We start from the raw sequence: 13,753 nt of genomic DNA on the forward strand, positions 1-13,753 counted from the left end.
GAAATGAAGAGTGGACCCTATTTCCAGAGAGAACAAAGACACTCAGCACTTCTGATAAGCCACCTGCAGCTGTGACGTCATGGTATTATGTTGTGTTGGGAAAAGAGGATGACAGAGGAGAGAGGAGAGAAGAGAGTGGAGGAGGAAGGGAAAGAGAGGAGGATGCAATCGTATGTGTGTGCTTGTGTGTGTGTGTGATAAATACATTTCCCCAATGACATTCATTCTTCAGATAAACAATCCTAACTTGTTACACTGCAATATTTTTACTAAACAGGCAAAAGCTTACCGTGTTGATGTTATGTGCTTACATTTGTCCTTGGAAAATGACAACACACCATGAATACATTGTGATGCTGAAAAACATGATCTCAGTCCTCTACTCCACTGGGGACGGCCATGGAACAACCACAGGCCTGATGGGGACTGGGGACGGCCATGGAACAACCACAGGCCTGATGGGGACTGGGGACGGCCATGGAACAACCACAGGCCTGATGGGGACTGGGGACGGCCATGGACCAACCACAGGCCTGATGGGGACTGGGGGCGGCCATGGACCAACCTCAGGCCTGATGGGGACTGGGGACGGCCATGGAACAACCACAGGCCTGATGGGGACTGGGGACGGCCATGGACCAACCTCAGGCCTGATGGGGACTGGGGACGGCCATGGACCAACTGCAGGCCTGATGGGGACTGGGGACGGCCATGGACCAACCCCAGGCCTGATGGGGACTGGGGACGGCCATGGACCAACCACAGGCCTGATGGGGACTGGGGACGGCCATGGACCAACCACAGGCCTTATGGGGACTGGGGATGGCCATGGACCAACCACGGGCCTGATGTGGACTGGGGACGGCTATGGACCAACCACAGGCCTGATGGGGACTGGGGAGTTATGATGGGCCACTTACACAGTATGTCTTCTTGTACTGGCATCTCTGGGATTGTATTCCAGATCTAAGACACTAGAAAGAGACCGAGAGAGAGCGAGAGATCAGCACAGAGTACCACACATAATCTTTTCTCTGATATACAGTCCATGGGAGGTGTGGTGAGGTCTTAGCTGAAGGCTCTGTGTCCATGGCACCTTGCCTCTGGGGTCTCTCTCTAGGCCAGTACAGTATGTGTGGGAGATGGTGGAGCCATAGAGATCTTCTATATCTTGATGTATTTCAGTTGGTGCTGCGTTGAGCTGCTGGAGCTTGAGTCTATTGGTATGTGTCAGGGTAATTCTCCTCTAGGCCTGTGGAAGTAAGAGATTAATGTACTACATTTTATTTTTTATTTTTGTGAAGCTCAGGCAGTTTTTATGACTATGTAATATGTACAAGACAAGAAGCTCTCATGCTTTTACATATTTCAATGACATGCAGACATAATCCATCACGTAACAAAAGGAAGAATAAGAGAGAGATGTACACTACCTTTCAGGTGCATGTGTTCTACTGCAGCAATGTTGGTTGGGCGACGCTTGTTGCCAGGTTGAGATGAGGTTATCTGATCTAGCCAAGTGAAAATATCCATCCGACTAGGGGGAAATTACATGTGATTTAGGATTGTCATAAATAATTTCATATTCTGTCATTATTAGTTCCTTCATATTTGATTACATTATGCATGTTTGATATCATAACGTGCACTTTATACAATAAAAAAGTCTAGACATATCATAATGTTGAACATAACAAGCTTGTTTCCTCCCTGTCCTACATATGTTATCTCACTAGAGGGCAGCACTGAACTTTGTTTTGGGCATAGACTTTTCAGAGTAGTGGTGGGTACATAAAAAGAGATCTGTGAAGCTAATTCTGCCTTAGCCCATTTAACTACCAATTAATTAGACTACTACGATTTTCTCCCACATTCAGCACTATCACTTTCAAATGACAAATGGTTTCTCAACTGGGATAATGCATTTTTCAGAGATAGTTAGGCCCTAACATGTCCATTTACATTTGAACTAAATCTAAATTATGCGTAACTGATTTAATGTAGGTGAATTGGGTCTGATTAGTCTTGATGGAAGGGAACGGTGCAGCGTGGCAATGATTAATCCTAACAGAGACGGAAAAGCAGAGCAGCGCTGGGACACCACCCTGCGGGAGGCAGCGCTAGTGCTGTGGAAGTGACCAGCCATACAGCTCCCAGCCCTGCGCGGGTAATAAACAAATCAATATTTCGTTGACATTACAGCGTGCAAGCACTGTCCTTCCCACATTTTAACTTCCAATAGACTCCTAAAGACCTCAATAATAGTATTTTAAATGAATTATTAATCAGAACAATCAGGATACTCATCTTCATTGTTGTTTTAAATTATTATTTGGATAACAATCTACTAAAAAATAAAATAACATTAATAATTATACGAATATTAATAAATGCTATTGTTATTAATTGTATTTACGTGTTTATGTATATATATATTTATTATTTACATTTGCTATGTTTTCGTTTATTATTTATTGGCCATACATTATATGCATGTTGTTGTCTGTCGCATGGGTGGTCTATGTCCAATGCCGTCTCCTATTTTTGGCATAGCCTTTGTGTTTGTTTTGAGAGGGACAGTTCACAGCCGTATGAGGAGAACAAGGGACAATAGTTTAGCTTGACGTCAGCCCCAGTTGGCATGCCAACTCAGAGAGATATTGAGCATAAGCCTCTAGTAATGACAAGGAATTGTGATGAGCGATTGCATTTTCTTCAGATAATAAAATATAGGTATATAATAAATAGCTAAGATTTAGAATGGGCTGTTGAAAAATTGATATATTACTGCGTTTTGATGTTATGTTGATCCCGTTTTTGCGTTTTTGCATTAACACAACCCAAAACATGTTAAGTGATGTATTTATGAATTTATTGTGGCTATCATTGATTTGATGTCTTGGATATAGGCTACAGAAAAAACGGCCTCCATTCTGTAACGTTTAATAATACCAGTCAAAAGTTTGGACACACCTACTCATTCAAGGGTTTTTCTTTATTTTACTATTTTCTACATTGTGGAATAATTGTAAGGACATCAAAACTATGAAATAACACATATGGAGTCATGTATTATGCAAGAAAGCTTTCAACAAATCCAAATATATTTTGGAGTCAACTCTCTAGACACAGCAGGAGCGGTAGAGATACTCTGAATGATCTGCTATGAAAAGCCAACTGATATTTACTCCTGAAGTGCTGACCTGTTGCACCCTCAACAACCAGTGTGATTATTATTATTTGACCCTGCTGGTCATCTATAAACATTTGAACATCTTGGCCATGTTCTGTTATAATCTTCACCTGGCACAGCCAGAAGAGGACGGGCCACCCCTCATGGCCTGGTTCCTCTCTATGTTTCTTCCTAGGTTCTGGCCTTTCTAGGGAGTTTTTCCTAGCCAACGTGCTTCTACACCTGCATTGTTTGCTGTTTGGGGTTTTAGGCTGGGTTTCTGTACAGCACTTTGTGATATCAGCTGATGTAAGAAGGGCTTTATAAATACATTTGATTTAGTAAAAATAAAGAAAAACCCTTGAATGAGTAGGTGTGTTCAAACTTTTGACTGGTACTGTAAATACAATATATATATATATATATATATATATACACACACACTTTATATATATGCACATACATACACATACATACACATACAAACATGCATATATATACACTTTGTGTCACACACACAGTATATATATATACACACTTAGTATACATACACATACGTATATATATACATACATATATACAATTTGTGTGTCACACACATACACACACACAGTATATTTGACCCTGCTGTGAACAGGTCAGGGTTCCATAGCCGCAGGCAGAACAGTTGAAACTGGATATATATATACATACTGTGTGTGTGTGTGTGTGTGTGTGTGTGTGTGTGTGTGTGTGTGTGTGTGTGTGTGTGTGTGTGTGTGTGTGTGTATATATATATACACACACACATACATATATACACACACTGAACACACATATAAAAACTCAGCAAAAAAAGAAACATCCCTTTTTCAGGACCCTGTCTTTCAAAGAAAATTCATAAAAATCCAAATATCTGCACAGATCTTTAGTGTAAAGGGTTAAAACAGTGTTTCCCATGTTTGTTCATTGAACCATAAACAATTAATGAACATGCACCTGTGGAACGGTCATTAAGACACTAACAGTGTACAGACGGTAGGCAATTACGGTCAGAATTATGAAAACTTAGGACACTAAAGAGGCCTTTCTACTCACGCTGAAAAACACCAAAAGAAAGATGCCCAGGGTCCTCATCTGCGTGAATGTGCCTAAGGCATGCTGCAAGGTCGCATGAGGGCTGCAGATGTGGCCAGGGCAATAAATTGCAATGTCCGTACTGTGAGACGCCTAAGATAGCGCTACAGGGAGACAGGATGGACAGCTGATCGTCCTCGCAGTGGCAGACCATGTGTAACAGCACCTGCACAGGATTGGTACATCCGACCATCACACCTGGGGGACAGGTACAGGGTGGCAACAACAACTGCCCGAGTTACACCAGGAATGCACAATCCCTCCATCAGTGCTCAGACTGTCCCCAAAAGGCTGAGAGAGGCTGGACGGCGGCTTGTAGGCCTGTTGTAAGGCAGGTCCTCACCAGACATCACCGGCAACAACGTCGCCTATGGGCACAAACCCACCGTTGCTGGACCAGACAGGACTGTCAAAAAGTGCTCTTCACTGATGAGTCGCGGTTTTGTATCACCAGGAGTGATGGTCAGATTCGCGTTTATCGTCAAAGGAATGAGCGTTACACCGAGGCCTGTACTCTGGAGCGGGATCGATTTGGAGGTGGAGGGTCCATCATGGTCTGGGGCGGTATGTCACAGCATCATCGGACTGAGCTTGTTGTCATTGCAGGCAATCTCAATGCTGTGCGTTACAGAGAAGACATCCTCCTTCCTCATGTGGTACCCTTCCTGCAGGCTCATCCTGACATGACCCTCCAGCATGATAATGCCACCAGCCATACTGCTCGTTCTGTGCGGGATTTCCTGCAAGACAGGAATATCAGTGTTATACCATGGCCATCGAAGAGCCAGGATCTCAATCCCATTGAGCATGTTTGGGACCTGTTAGATCGGAAGGTGACAGCTAGGGCCATTCCCCCCTGGGAACTTGCAGGTGCCTTGGTGGAAGAGTGGGGTAACATCTCACAGCAAGAACTGGCAAATCTGGTGCAGTCCATGAGGAGTAGATACACTGCAGTACTTAATGCAGCTGGTGGCCACACTAGATACTGACTGTTACTTTTGATTTTGACCCCCCCCCCCTTGTTCAGGGACACATTATTACATTTATGTTAGTCACATGTCTGTGGAACTTGTTCAGTTGTTTAATCTTGTTATGTTCATACAAATATCTACACATGTTAAGTTTGCTGAAAATAAACGCAGTTGACAGTGAGTGGACATTTCTTTTTTTGCTGATTTTTTAAATGGTTGTTTCATTAGGTCTACATGCTTATCATATTAAGACTCACGGAGGGCTCTGCTCTCTCTTTCAAGGCGGGCTGCTGATCCATCTGGAGGGTTTCTGTGAAAACGCAGAGTGATACCATGGTAACATTAACGGGGTTACCCAGGAAACTGTAGTCGTCATGGAGACTGCATCACAAGGTTCAGTGGCATCCAGGAGGCGGGACTTTGCTGTTCTTCTTTCTTCCATCCACGCCCATTATATGCAATGTGTCCATGTCTTCATCATTGTGCTCACACTATCCTCCATGATGGAAATTGTCTTGAAGTCATGTTTGTAGGAAAATAAATTCCATGTAGTCCTGACGATGACTTTGGATGGAATTATGGCCAGATCCATGAATTACCAATAATTACTATCACTATCAATTGTGGGCTATTCAATTATTCTAGCCCATTTAATGGGCAATGAAACATTATAATTACATGGAGATATTTTATCAGACATTCCCGAGTCTTGGTACTTTCATTTTCTTGTTTTATTTGGTATTGGCTGTAATGCTAAAAGCCTGCTCTCGTAGGCTATGATACTTATATGTCCATATTTCCATTACGCATAAGTTGCCCATTCAAGCATAGCCTATGTTTGTCATCATCCGATGTAAGCAACATCCTACAGACATTGTAGATTATATTGTATTGCTATTCATGACAAGACTGAACACTGATAAGCCAACGAACATGTCCCCTCAAAAAACACAACGACAACACTGTTTCGATTCGGGAATAAATATGCAACACTTACAACCTACCGAACTACCGAACATCAACACCTGTTTGGACTCAAGGACGAATTGTAAGATCACAGTACGTTTTGCAACCTGTGTGGCACACTAGCACACTCCACCTGACAGATATGTTCCGACACATCACGATTAGTTTAGCTATCATAGAAAAAAATAGTAGTCGTAACTCTATATCTCCATCATATAAAATGAAAGCATTTACACGTCCGTAAATATCTTTTTGATGTTCACGCAGTTTTGGTTATTCTCATTGGTGAAGTTGGGCTGTTTATACCCACTGTTGATGCCCTCCTCTATAACCATATATTCTGACTTGCTCAGAGATGACGTGCTACGAGTCCTTTTCAGCTCCTCTGTGGCTGAGGGTAGGTGCTCGCAGCTGCTGACGTGCAAGTACTGTGCGTGCTCTTCTCCATCAGTCTCCCTATGGTAAAAGTAATTGAAGTTGGAGACAATAACTGGCACAGGGAGAGCAATAGTCAACACTCCGGCAATAGCACACAATGACCCAACAATTTTGCCACCAATTGTCACAGGGTGCATGTCTCCGTATCCGACAGTAGTCATGGTGACCACAGCCCACCAGAACGCATCTGGGATGCTTGTGAAACTGGAGGATGGGTCATCGGCTTCGGCAAAATAAACAGCACTGGAGAAAAGGATAACTCCAATGAAAAGAAAAAATATCAGCAGTCCAAGCTCCCTCATGCTGGCCTTTAGCGTCTGCCCTAAGATCTGTAGGCCCTTAGAATGCCTGGAGAGCTTGAAGATGCGAAAGACTCTCACGAGCCTTATCACTCTGAGAATGGCTAGGGACATGGCTTGCTGACCGTTACCCTGCTTCTCAGCCAGTTCTGTCCCCAAAGTGATGAAGTAGGGAAATATGGCAACAATGTCGATTATGTTCATGATATTTTTTGAGAACGTGGATTTGCTGGGGCACGCGAAGAACCTGACCAGCAACTCAAAAGAGAACCAGATTATGCAAAGTGTTTCTATCACAAAGAAAGGGTCGGTGAATGGATTTGCGTGGTAGGAGGCCGTTCCATTAACTGTAAGTGCTAACGGGATAGGTTCCCGGTCATCCCGAAACTCAGGCAAGGTCTCTAAACAGAATATAACAATTGATATTAAAATGACAAGCACTGAGATGATAGCTATTCCCCTAGCTGGGCCAGAGCTTTCAGGGTATTCAAACAAAAGCCAAACCTGCTTTTGGAATTCATTATTGGGTAAAATACGTTCCTCTTCTTTTATGAATCCTTCATCCTCTCTGAATTTTTCCATAGCCTCTTCCCCGAGTTGATAGAAATTGATCTCCTCAGAGAAGATGTCAATAGGCACGTTAACAGGTCTCCGTATGCGCCCTCCTGACTGGTAATAATAGAGAATGGCATCAAAGCTGGGTCGGTTTCTGTCGAAGAAGTACTCGTTCCTCAGTGGGTCAAAGTAACGCATTCTCTTTCTGGGGTCCCCGAGCAACGTTTTAGGAAACTGGTTGAAAGTTTTGAGTTGAGTTTCGAAGCGTAAACCTGAAATGTTGATAACCACCCTCTCGCAGCAATCGCGTCCACGCTCTCGCTCATATCGATCCACGGACAGGTGGCTCGAAAGCGCCGCTGACTCCTCCAACATGTTCTCGACTGTCATGACGCCCTTCTCCGTCTCGAAGTAACAGTGGTTCTCAACGTTGTTGCCTCTGTGTCTCACCGAGCGGGGTGAGTCTATTAGTTTAAAGTGGTCATCCATACAGGTGGTATGGAGAGGGCAGAGTGCGCCGCGCCTCCTCTAGCCAAACCCCCCATAGACGCAAAGCCGACGCTCAGGCGACGCGACTTCCCTCCCCTCTCATCATCTCCGCTCGTTGCCACTGTGAAGTGTTTCCGCCCCACGAAGCACACACTGGGGTTAATAAACACAGGTCTATTCCCGCCCACGGCGCGCATGTCTGACACACTTCCACCCAGTTGGAACTTAAACACATAGACACCAGCAGGCGCACGCCATCTCAATTTTGTTTCCATTTTAGTCATTTATCAGAGTTACAGGAGGAATTAGATTGAAGTGCCTTGCTAAAGGGCACATCGACAGATTATTCACCTATTCACTTAGGATTCGAAACAACAACCTTTCGGTTACTGGCCCAACGCTCTTAACCGCTTGGGTACCTGCACACCTTGTAAATAAAACAGAAACAACAAATATGATGAAGGGATAACTGCAAATTCCCAAAATATGTCGGGTTCCTATAGTTATCCCATTTGATATTTTCCTTGATTGAAAACATTATTACAAAACGGATTCACTATCACAAAACCCACTGTCTACTCCCTACCATCAATATGTAGGCTCGTACAAAGAGGGGAAAAATACGTTTTCCTGTGCATTTCTACTGTCTAATATGATGACAAATTCATTTAAATGACAGAACTCTCTATTGCAGGGGGTTAGAAGTAATTTCTACATTAGATGTACCTGTTTTTGAAAATAGCCTACCAATCAGCCATACAAATGTTGCTCTCCATGGTCCTGAAATATGCGTACTCCGTTCAATCGACGGATTATACAAATATTACGCGCATGGACACACACTTTATCTCATTGGCATTTTAGCTCATAATGATTCATGAAGAATAATCAGATCGATCTCGTACTCATACCACATACGAATTATACCACAATCACTGTTTTTTTAGGCCCACATTTAGTCCTAATGAAAATAAATTAGACATGATTGCATGTTACATACATGTATTTTAATTGGGCCTGCTTCACCAAATGTCACTAACAGTAGGCTACGCTGAATTTTGCCTTCTGTTTCTGTATCAAATGTGTCAGTAATATGTAGGCCTATTGTCCAGACTACCGTATGCAATAATAATATTGCTTCAAATGAAGCCATTTCTAAGATGTAGCCTAAAGATGCTGCCAATATTAGGTGTATTGTCAATGTTCCCATTTTATCAGAACACAGCAGGCATACAAATGTTACATCTTAATTTGATCACCCTGTTGTTGCAGGCCATTCCCAAGTGTTGGCTATTTGAGGTTTAAAAGAGCTTATAATGTTTGTAATTTATACTTTAAAAAATTGCCCTAACTTAAAATGTTAACCTCACCATTACCAATAATAGGGGAGGTTAGCATGTTTTGGTGGGTATGATCTTTGACCCTCTGTAACTTTCTCACTCATCATTATTCACGATTCAATCAGGATGATCCATAATCATGTTAGCATCCACATTAACATAGAAGTGTTGAAACACGAGACATATTATATTCTTATTTACAATAAAAGTGATTCCAAAATGACACAATACATTATTTACCATCAATTTCTATTGGGCACAAAATAATCTGAAACACAAGCAAATGCTTGGCTCTTCGTTGGCCAAAAACTGCAAATGCATTCAAGAAGTTTGTAGTGTCACAAGCTTGATGTAGTCATTGTTTGGAATATCGGACCACATAGGATACTACACTTTTGACAATTTTTTTATGAGAATCTTTAGGGGTGTCAATAATTTTGTCCCCTACCTTTTTGAGGAAAAAAGTATTACTCGACAAATCTCTTTCTCTGAGCAATTGTATTAGTATAAAATTACATAATGTCCCAATTATTTTGGAGCATACAATATTTGAATTATTTATTTTACAAGGTCATTTTTGCTCATTTTTATCAAATGTGTCAATAATAACCCCACAGTATATCCCAAGAGCAGCCCGAGTATTCTGCAAGATATTAAAATGGCCTCAAATAAAATTTAATGTAAGTGTCTGAACTGAAGTGTCAACCTCTGCAGCAGCATGGGATTGATGAGGAAAATGCTAAATCAATATTCAATCTCAATACCTGCATTTCTTAGTAATGATGACAGGGCTCATCAGAGGCATGGTTTTATGATCAGCTGCAACACATTGATCTGTCCAGAAAAACAAATCCTTCACGAGAGATGGTAGGATGGAATTCCATCAAACCTGCAATTCAGAGAAACCCTCACGGTGGAAAACTTGCATTACTCTTGCACCTCCACATAGAAAACATCAACATTAGGCCTACTAATAATTTATTCATAAATGTGATTATATAATGGTTGAAACATAGCATAATCTACATTTTAATGAATTGGTTGCATTCTCAGAGTGCAGTAGATAGTGATTTTCTTGAGCGGGTGTTTCAGGCTTTGAGAGTTGTCTCCATTTGGTGCCAGCTAAGGATCAAAGAAAAGCTACTATATCGCAGCATTTTCCAATTGGAGGGTCAAAACCCCTGGAGGGGATAATCAGTCTCTAGTGAATTTCCCAGTTGTATAAAAATGGTTTTGTCTATTTGGTCTAAATTGAAACACTGCATTAGGACTTTGTGCTTGTATAACTGTAATACTAAACCATGACATCATTTATTTTAAACCAGTTTAAGGATTTAACAGAGAAAGACTTAGTAGAAGGACTAAATCCAAATAACTAGAGCAGTTATCCTGCTGATCACCACTTCCTTTCATCCTAGGATCCTGTTTATTGCCCCTTTGGCCTCAATGACAACAACACATCATAGGCCTCTGTAAGATGAAACATGTTGAGTTGGTGACATGTTACATTTTGGCTGAGACAGTTATACCAAATTATTCTTAAAGGAAAAATGTGGCTCATCACCTGGATTCTGTTTTATACATTGGATAAAAGTAGAGACTCTGAGCCACAAAATGGTATATCATGCACTGCATTTGAGGAAACAATGGGAAAGAAATTATGCTTTGAAAGTTGATCAACTCATGAACTCACTTTTGAGAAAAACGTATTTCAACGTTTTGGTGCTACTATTGGAGAGCCCTTCTTGGTCTATACCCATTCAGCAATGTTCACAGCCTCTTAAGCCCCACCCATCTCTTTAAGGGTTGATCCGTGCAATCTGCGTTAACTTGCCAGCTATTTCCAAACATCTAAGAGAGAGAGAGAGAACAGCTCACTGAACATTACTCGCCCTAGCAGAGCTGGTTAGGCTGTTATGTTATCCAGAGCATTGGTGACGGCAACTGTGCTGTCGGATTGTCTGTTCGTAAATTCAGAGAGTTTCGCGTTCAGAGCACTCACTGGATGCTCTGGCCAATAAGTAGGGTTGTTCTGAAAGCTCTGACCTCACAACGACAGTCAAGCATCCAAGCTAACTGGCTAACCTTGGCTTGCTACTTCCAGACCCATAATGAAAGAACACCCACCCTGACCATTTTACTCCCCTCTAGCAGAGTTGGTTAGGCAGTTTTCATGTTATCCAGAGCATTGGTGACTAACTGTGCTGCTGGCAACACTTGAATACGCTTTCTTGCCGACATTTACTGACACCAGTGTTAAACATTCAAAAATGACTCAGTTATTCTGCGCTTTGGCACACTAAGACAAGAGTATTTTGTTAGGAAATGTAGCTAGATAGCTAGCAAGGCAAACAATGAATCCCAACACATGACATAACATTAGTAGCGAGCCAGCCAGCTAATGTTAGCCAGCTAGTTAGCAGTACACTAACTTGAAATGAAAATACTTTGTCAAAATTTGAGTGGAGTCTTCTGTTAAGACATGTAGCTAGTTAGCTAACTAAGCAATGGAGCATAATCACAACTCATGACATTACTATCCTGCATGAATCTGCAGGTAGCTAACCAACCAGGTTCTATAGCTATAACTAATCAATCAAATGTATCTGATATAAAGAATTATATCATACACAACGTTAGCTAGCAACCCAGCCAGCTAACGTCTCCTGTCTGATGCTATGCATGGTTGCCCTTAGTTTGATGATGTAATCCAGACTGGTGTTTTCTCTCCTTAGCTATCATACTGGAATTCCCTTGATTTCAAAACTCAGTCCTCCAGAAAGTAGAGAACATACACCTAAGCAAGCCACACAGCTAACTTTAGCTAGCTACAGTACACTTTAACTTGACATTAGGTTTATGCAGTTTTACTACAAGACACATTTTTAAAAAAGCAGCGTTTGACACGATGACCCAGACATACTGACCAGCTCAAATAGACAGATGCGTGCTATATGGCAGAACAATACATACTCAACTCTCGGCATGTCCAGCCCACTCATTATCTCAGCCAATCATGGCTGGCGGGAAGGTTGTTCACTTTTTCTGTGCCTAAACCAACTAGGCTCATAATTGAACAATTATATTAATATTTACAGATGGCATATACGTTTGATATTAAGGCACATGGAAGTTGAAATGTTCGAGAAGGCATTTCTTCCAAAAAACGCATTTTGATAAAAAATATATTTTTTATGTTCAAACAGCTCTCCTGTGAAGTCGTAACTTGCGACATACGCCTAGTTTCCTGAATCGGGTCACAAGTAGTGAATAGCACTTTTCAAATCGTTCAAAGAAATAATAGCCTCTTTGTGTTGAATGTTGGATCAACAATGTGACAAATACAGAAAATATACCCTTTTAATTTTATCAGGGACTTTCTCTTCTGAATAGATTACCATGGTAACTGTGATACAGTCTCTCTCTCCCCCCGCTCTCCCCCCTACTCTCTCTTCAAATTGAAATTCACATCTTCAGCTCAAGAGTAAATTGAATTTAAATCTGTAATTTCCAAGGGGCATTTGTGTAAGCACTAACCAGTGTGTATTTATCCCTACAGGCATTGAGGGAGTCACTGTCCTGAACCATGTCTGACCTGCCTGTGATCTAATCTCCCTGTAAACATTGCCGCAATGTCACTGTCCTGAACCATGTCTGACCTGCCTGTGATCTAATCTCCCTGTAAACATTGCGGGAGTCACTGACCTGAACCTGTCCCACCCTGATCTGTTTCACCTGTCCTTGTGCTTATCTGACCCTTGCCTGTCCTGACTCTGAGCCTGCCTGCCGTTCTGTGCCTTTGCCCCCACTCTGGATTTACCGACCTCTGCCTGACCTGACCCTGGGCCTGCTTGCCGTCCTGTACTTTGGCCCCACTACTCTGGATTATCGACTCCTGCCTGCCTTGACCTGTCGTTTGCCTGCCCCTGTTGTTGCAATAAACATTGTTACTTCAACACAGTCTGCACTTGGGTCTTACCTGAAACATGATAGAACCATGTCTGACCCACCCGGGATCTGATCTCCCTGTAAACATTATGTAAGTCACCGTCCTGAACCATGTCTGACCCACCGGCAGTAGTAACCCTGGATAAAATCACCAGGGAAGCTATTCCAGAAGAAAAAGTCGTCTTACAACCTATGTGTTGTGATAATGACATTGTTTGCTCTATAACCTGTTAGTTCATATGCCTTGACACTTTGATATATAGGCCTAAGTCCGAGACAGTAAGAAAACACATAAGAAGAAGAATTTCAACCACACCTGTTTCATCACAAAACCGTAGAGCAACATCTGTCCGGTGAAGTCCACAAAACTCATTGCATGAAACAAACAGTTACATGACCTACAGCAGGGTCAAGCAAGTTCATGTTTCTGACATTAGGACTACTAAACAACTATTGATT

At 42.0% G+C, this 13,753-nt stretch overlaps 1 protein-coding gene across 1 annotated transcript; it reads right to left on the reverse strand.

The window, feature by feature from the left end:
* Positions 1-1,449: 1,449 nt before the first annotated feature.
* LOC112221259 (potassium voltage-gated channel subfamily A member 3-like) lies at positions 1,450-8,113 on the reverse strand. Its single transcript, XM_024383423.2, has 2 exons — positions 5,517-8,113; positions 1,450-1,537 (listed from the first exon to the last, which is right to left on the reverse strand). The coding sequence occupies exon 1, from the start codon at positions 8,004-8,006 to the stop codon at positions 6,456-6,458; it is 1,551 nt and encodes a 516-aa protein (XP_024239191.1). The 5' UTR covers positions 8,007-8,113; the 3' UTR covers positions 1,450-1,537; positions 5,517-6,455.
* Positions 8,114-13,753: the final 5,640 nt, after the last annotated feature.

This window comes from Oncorhynchus tshawytscha, linkage group LG02 (assembly GCF_018296145.1).
Source record: "Oncorhynchus tshawytscha isolate Ot180627B linkage group LG02, Otsh_v2.0, whole genome shotgun sequence".
Classification (NCBI taxonomy): Eukaryota; Metazoa; Chordata; class Actinopteri; order Salmoniformes; family Salmonidae; genus Oncorhynchus; species Oncorhynchus tshawytscha.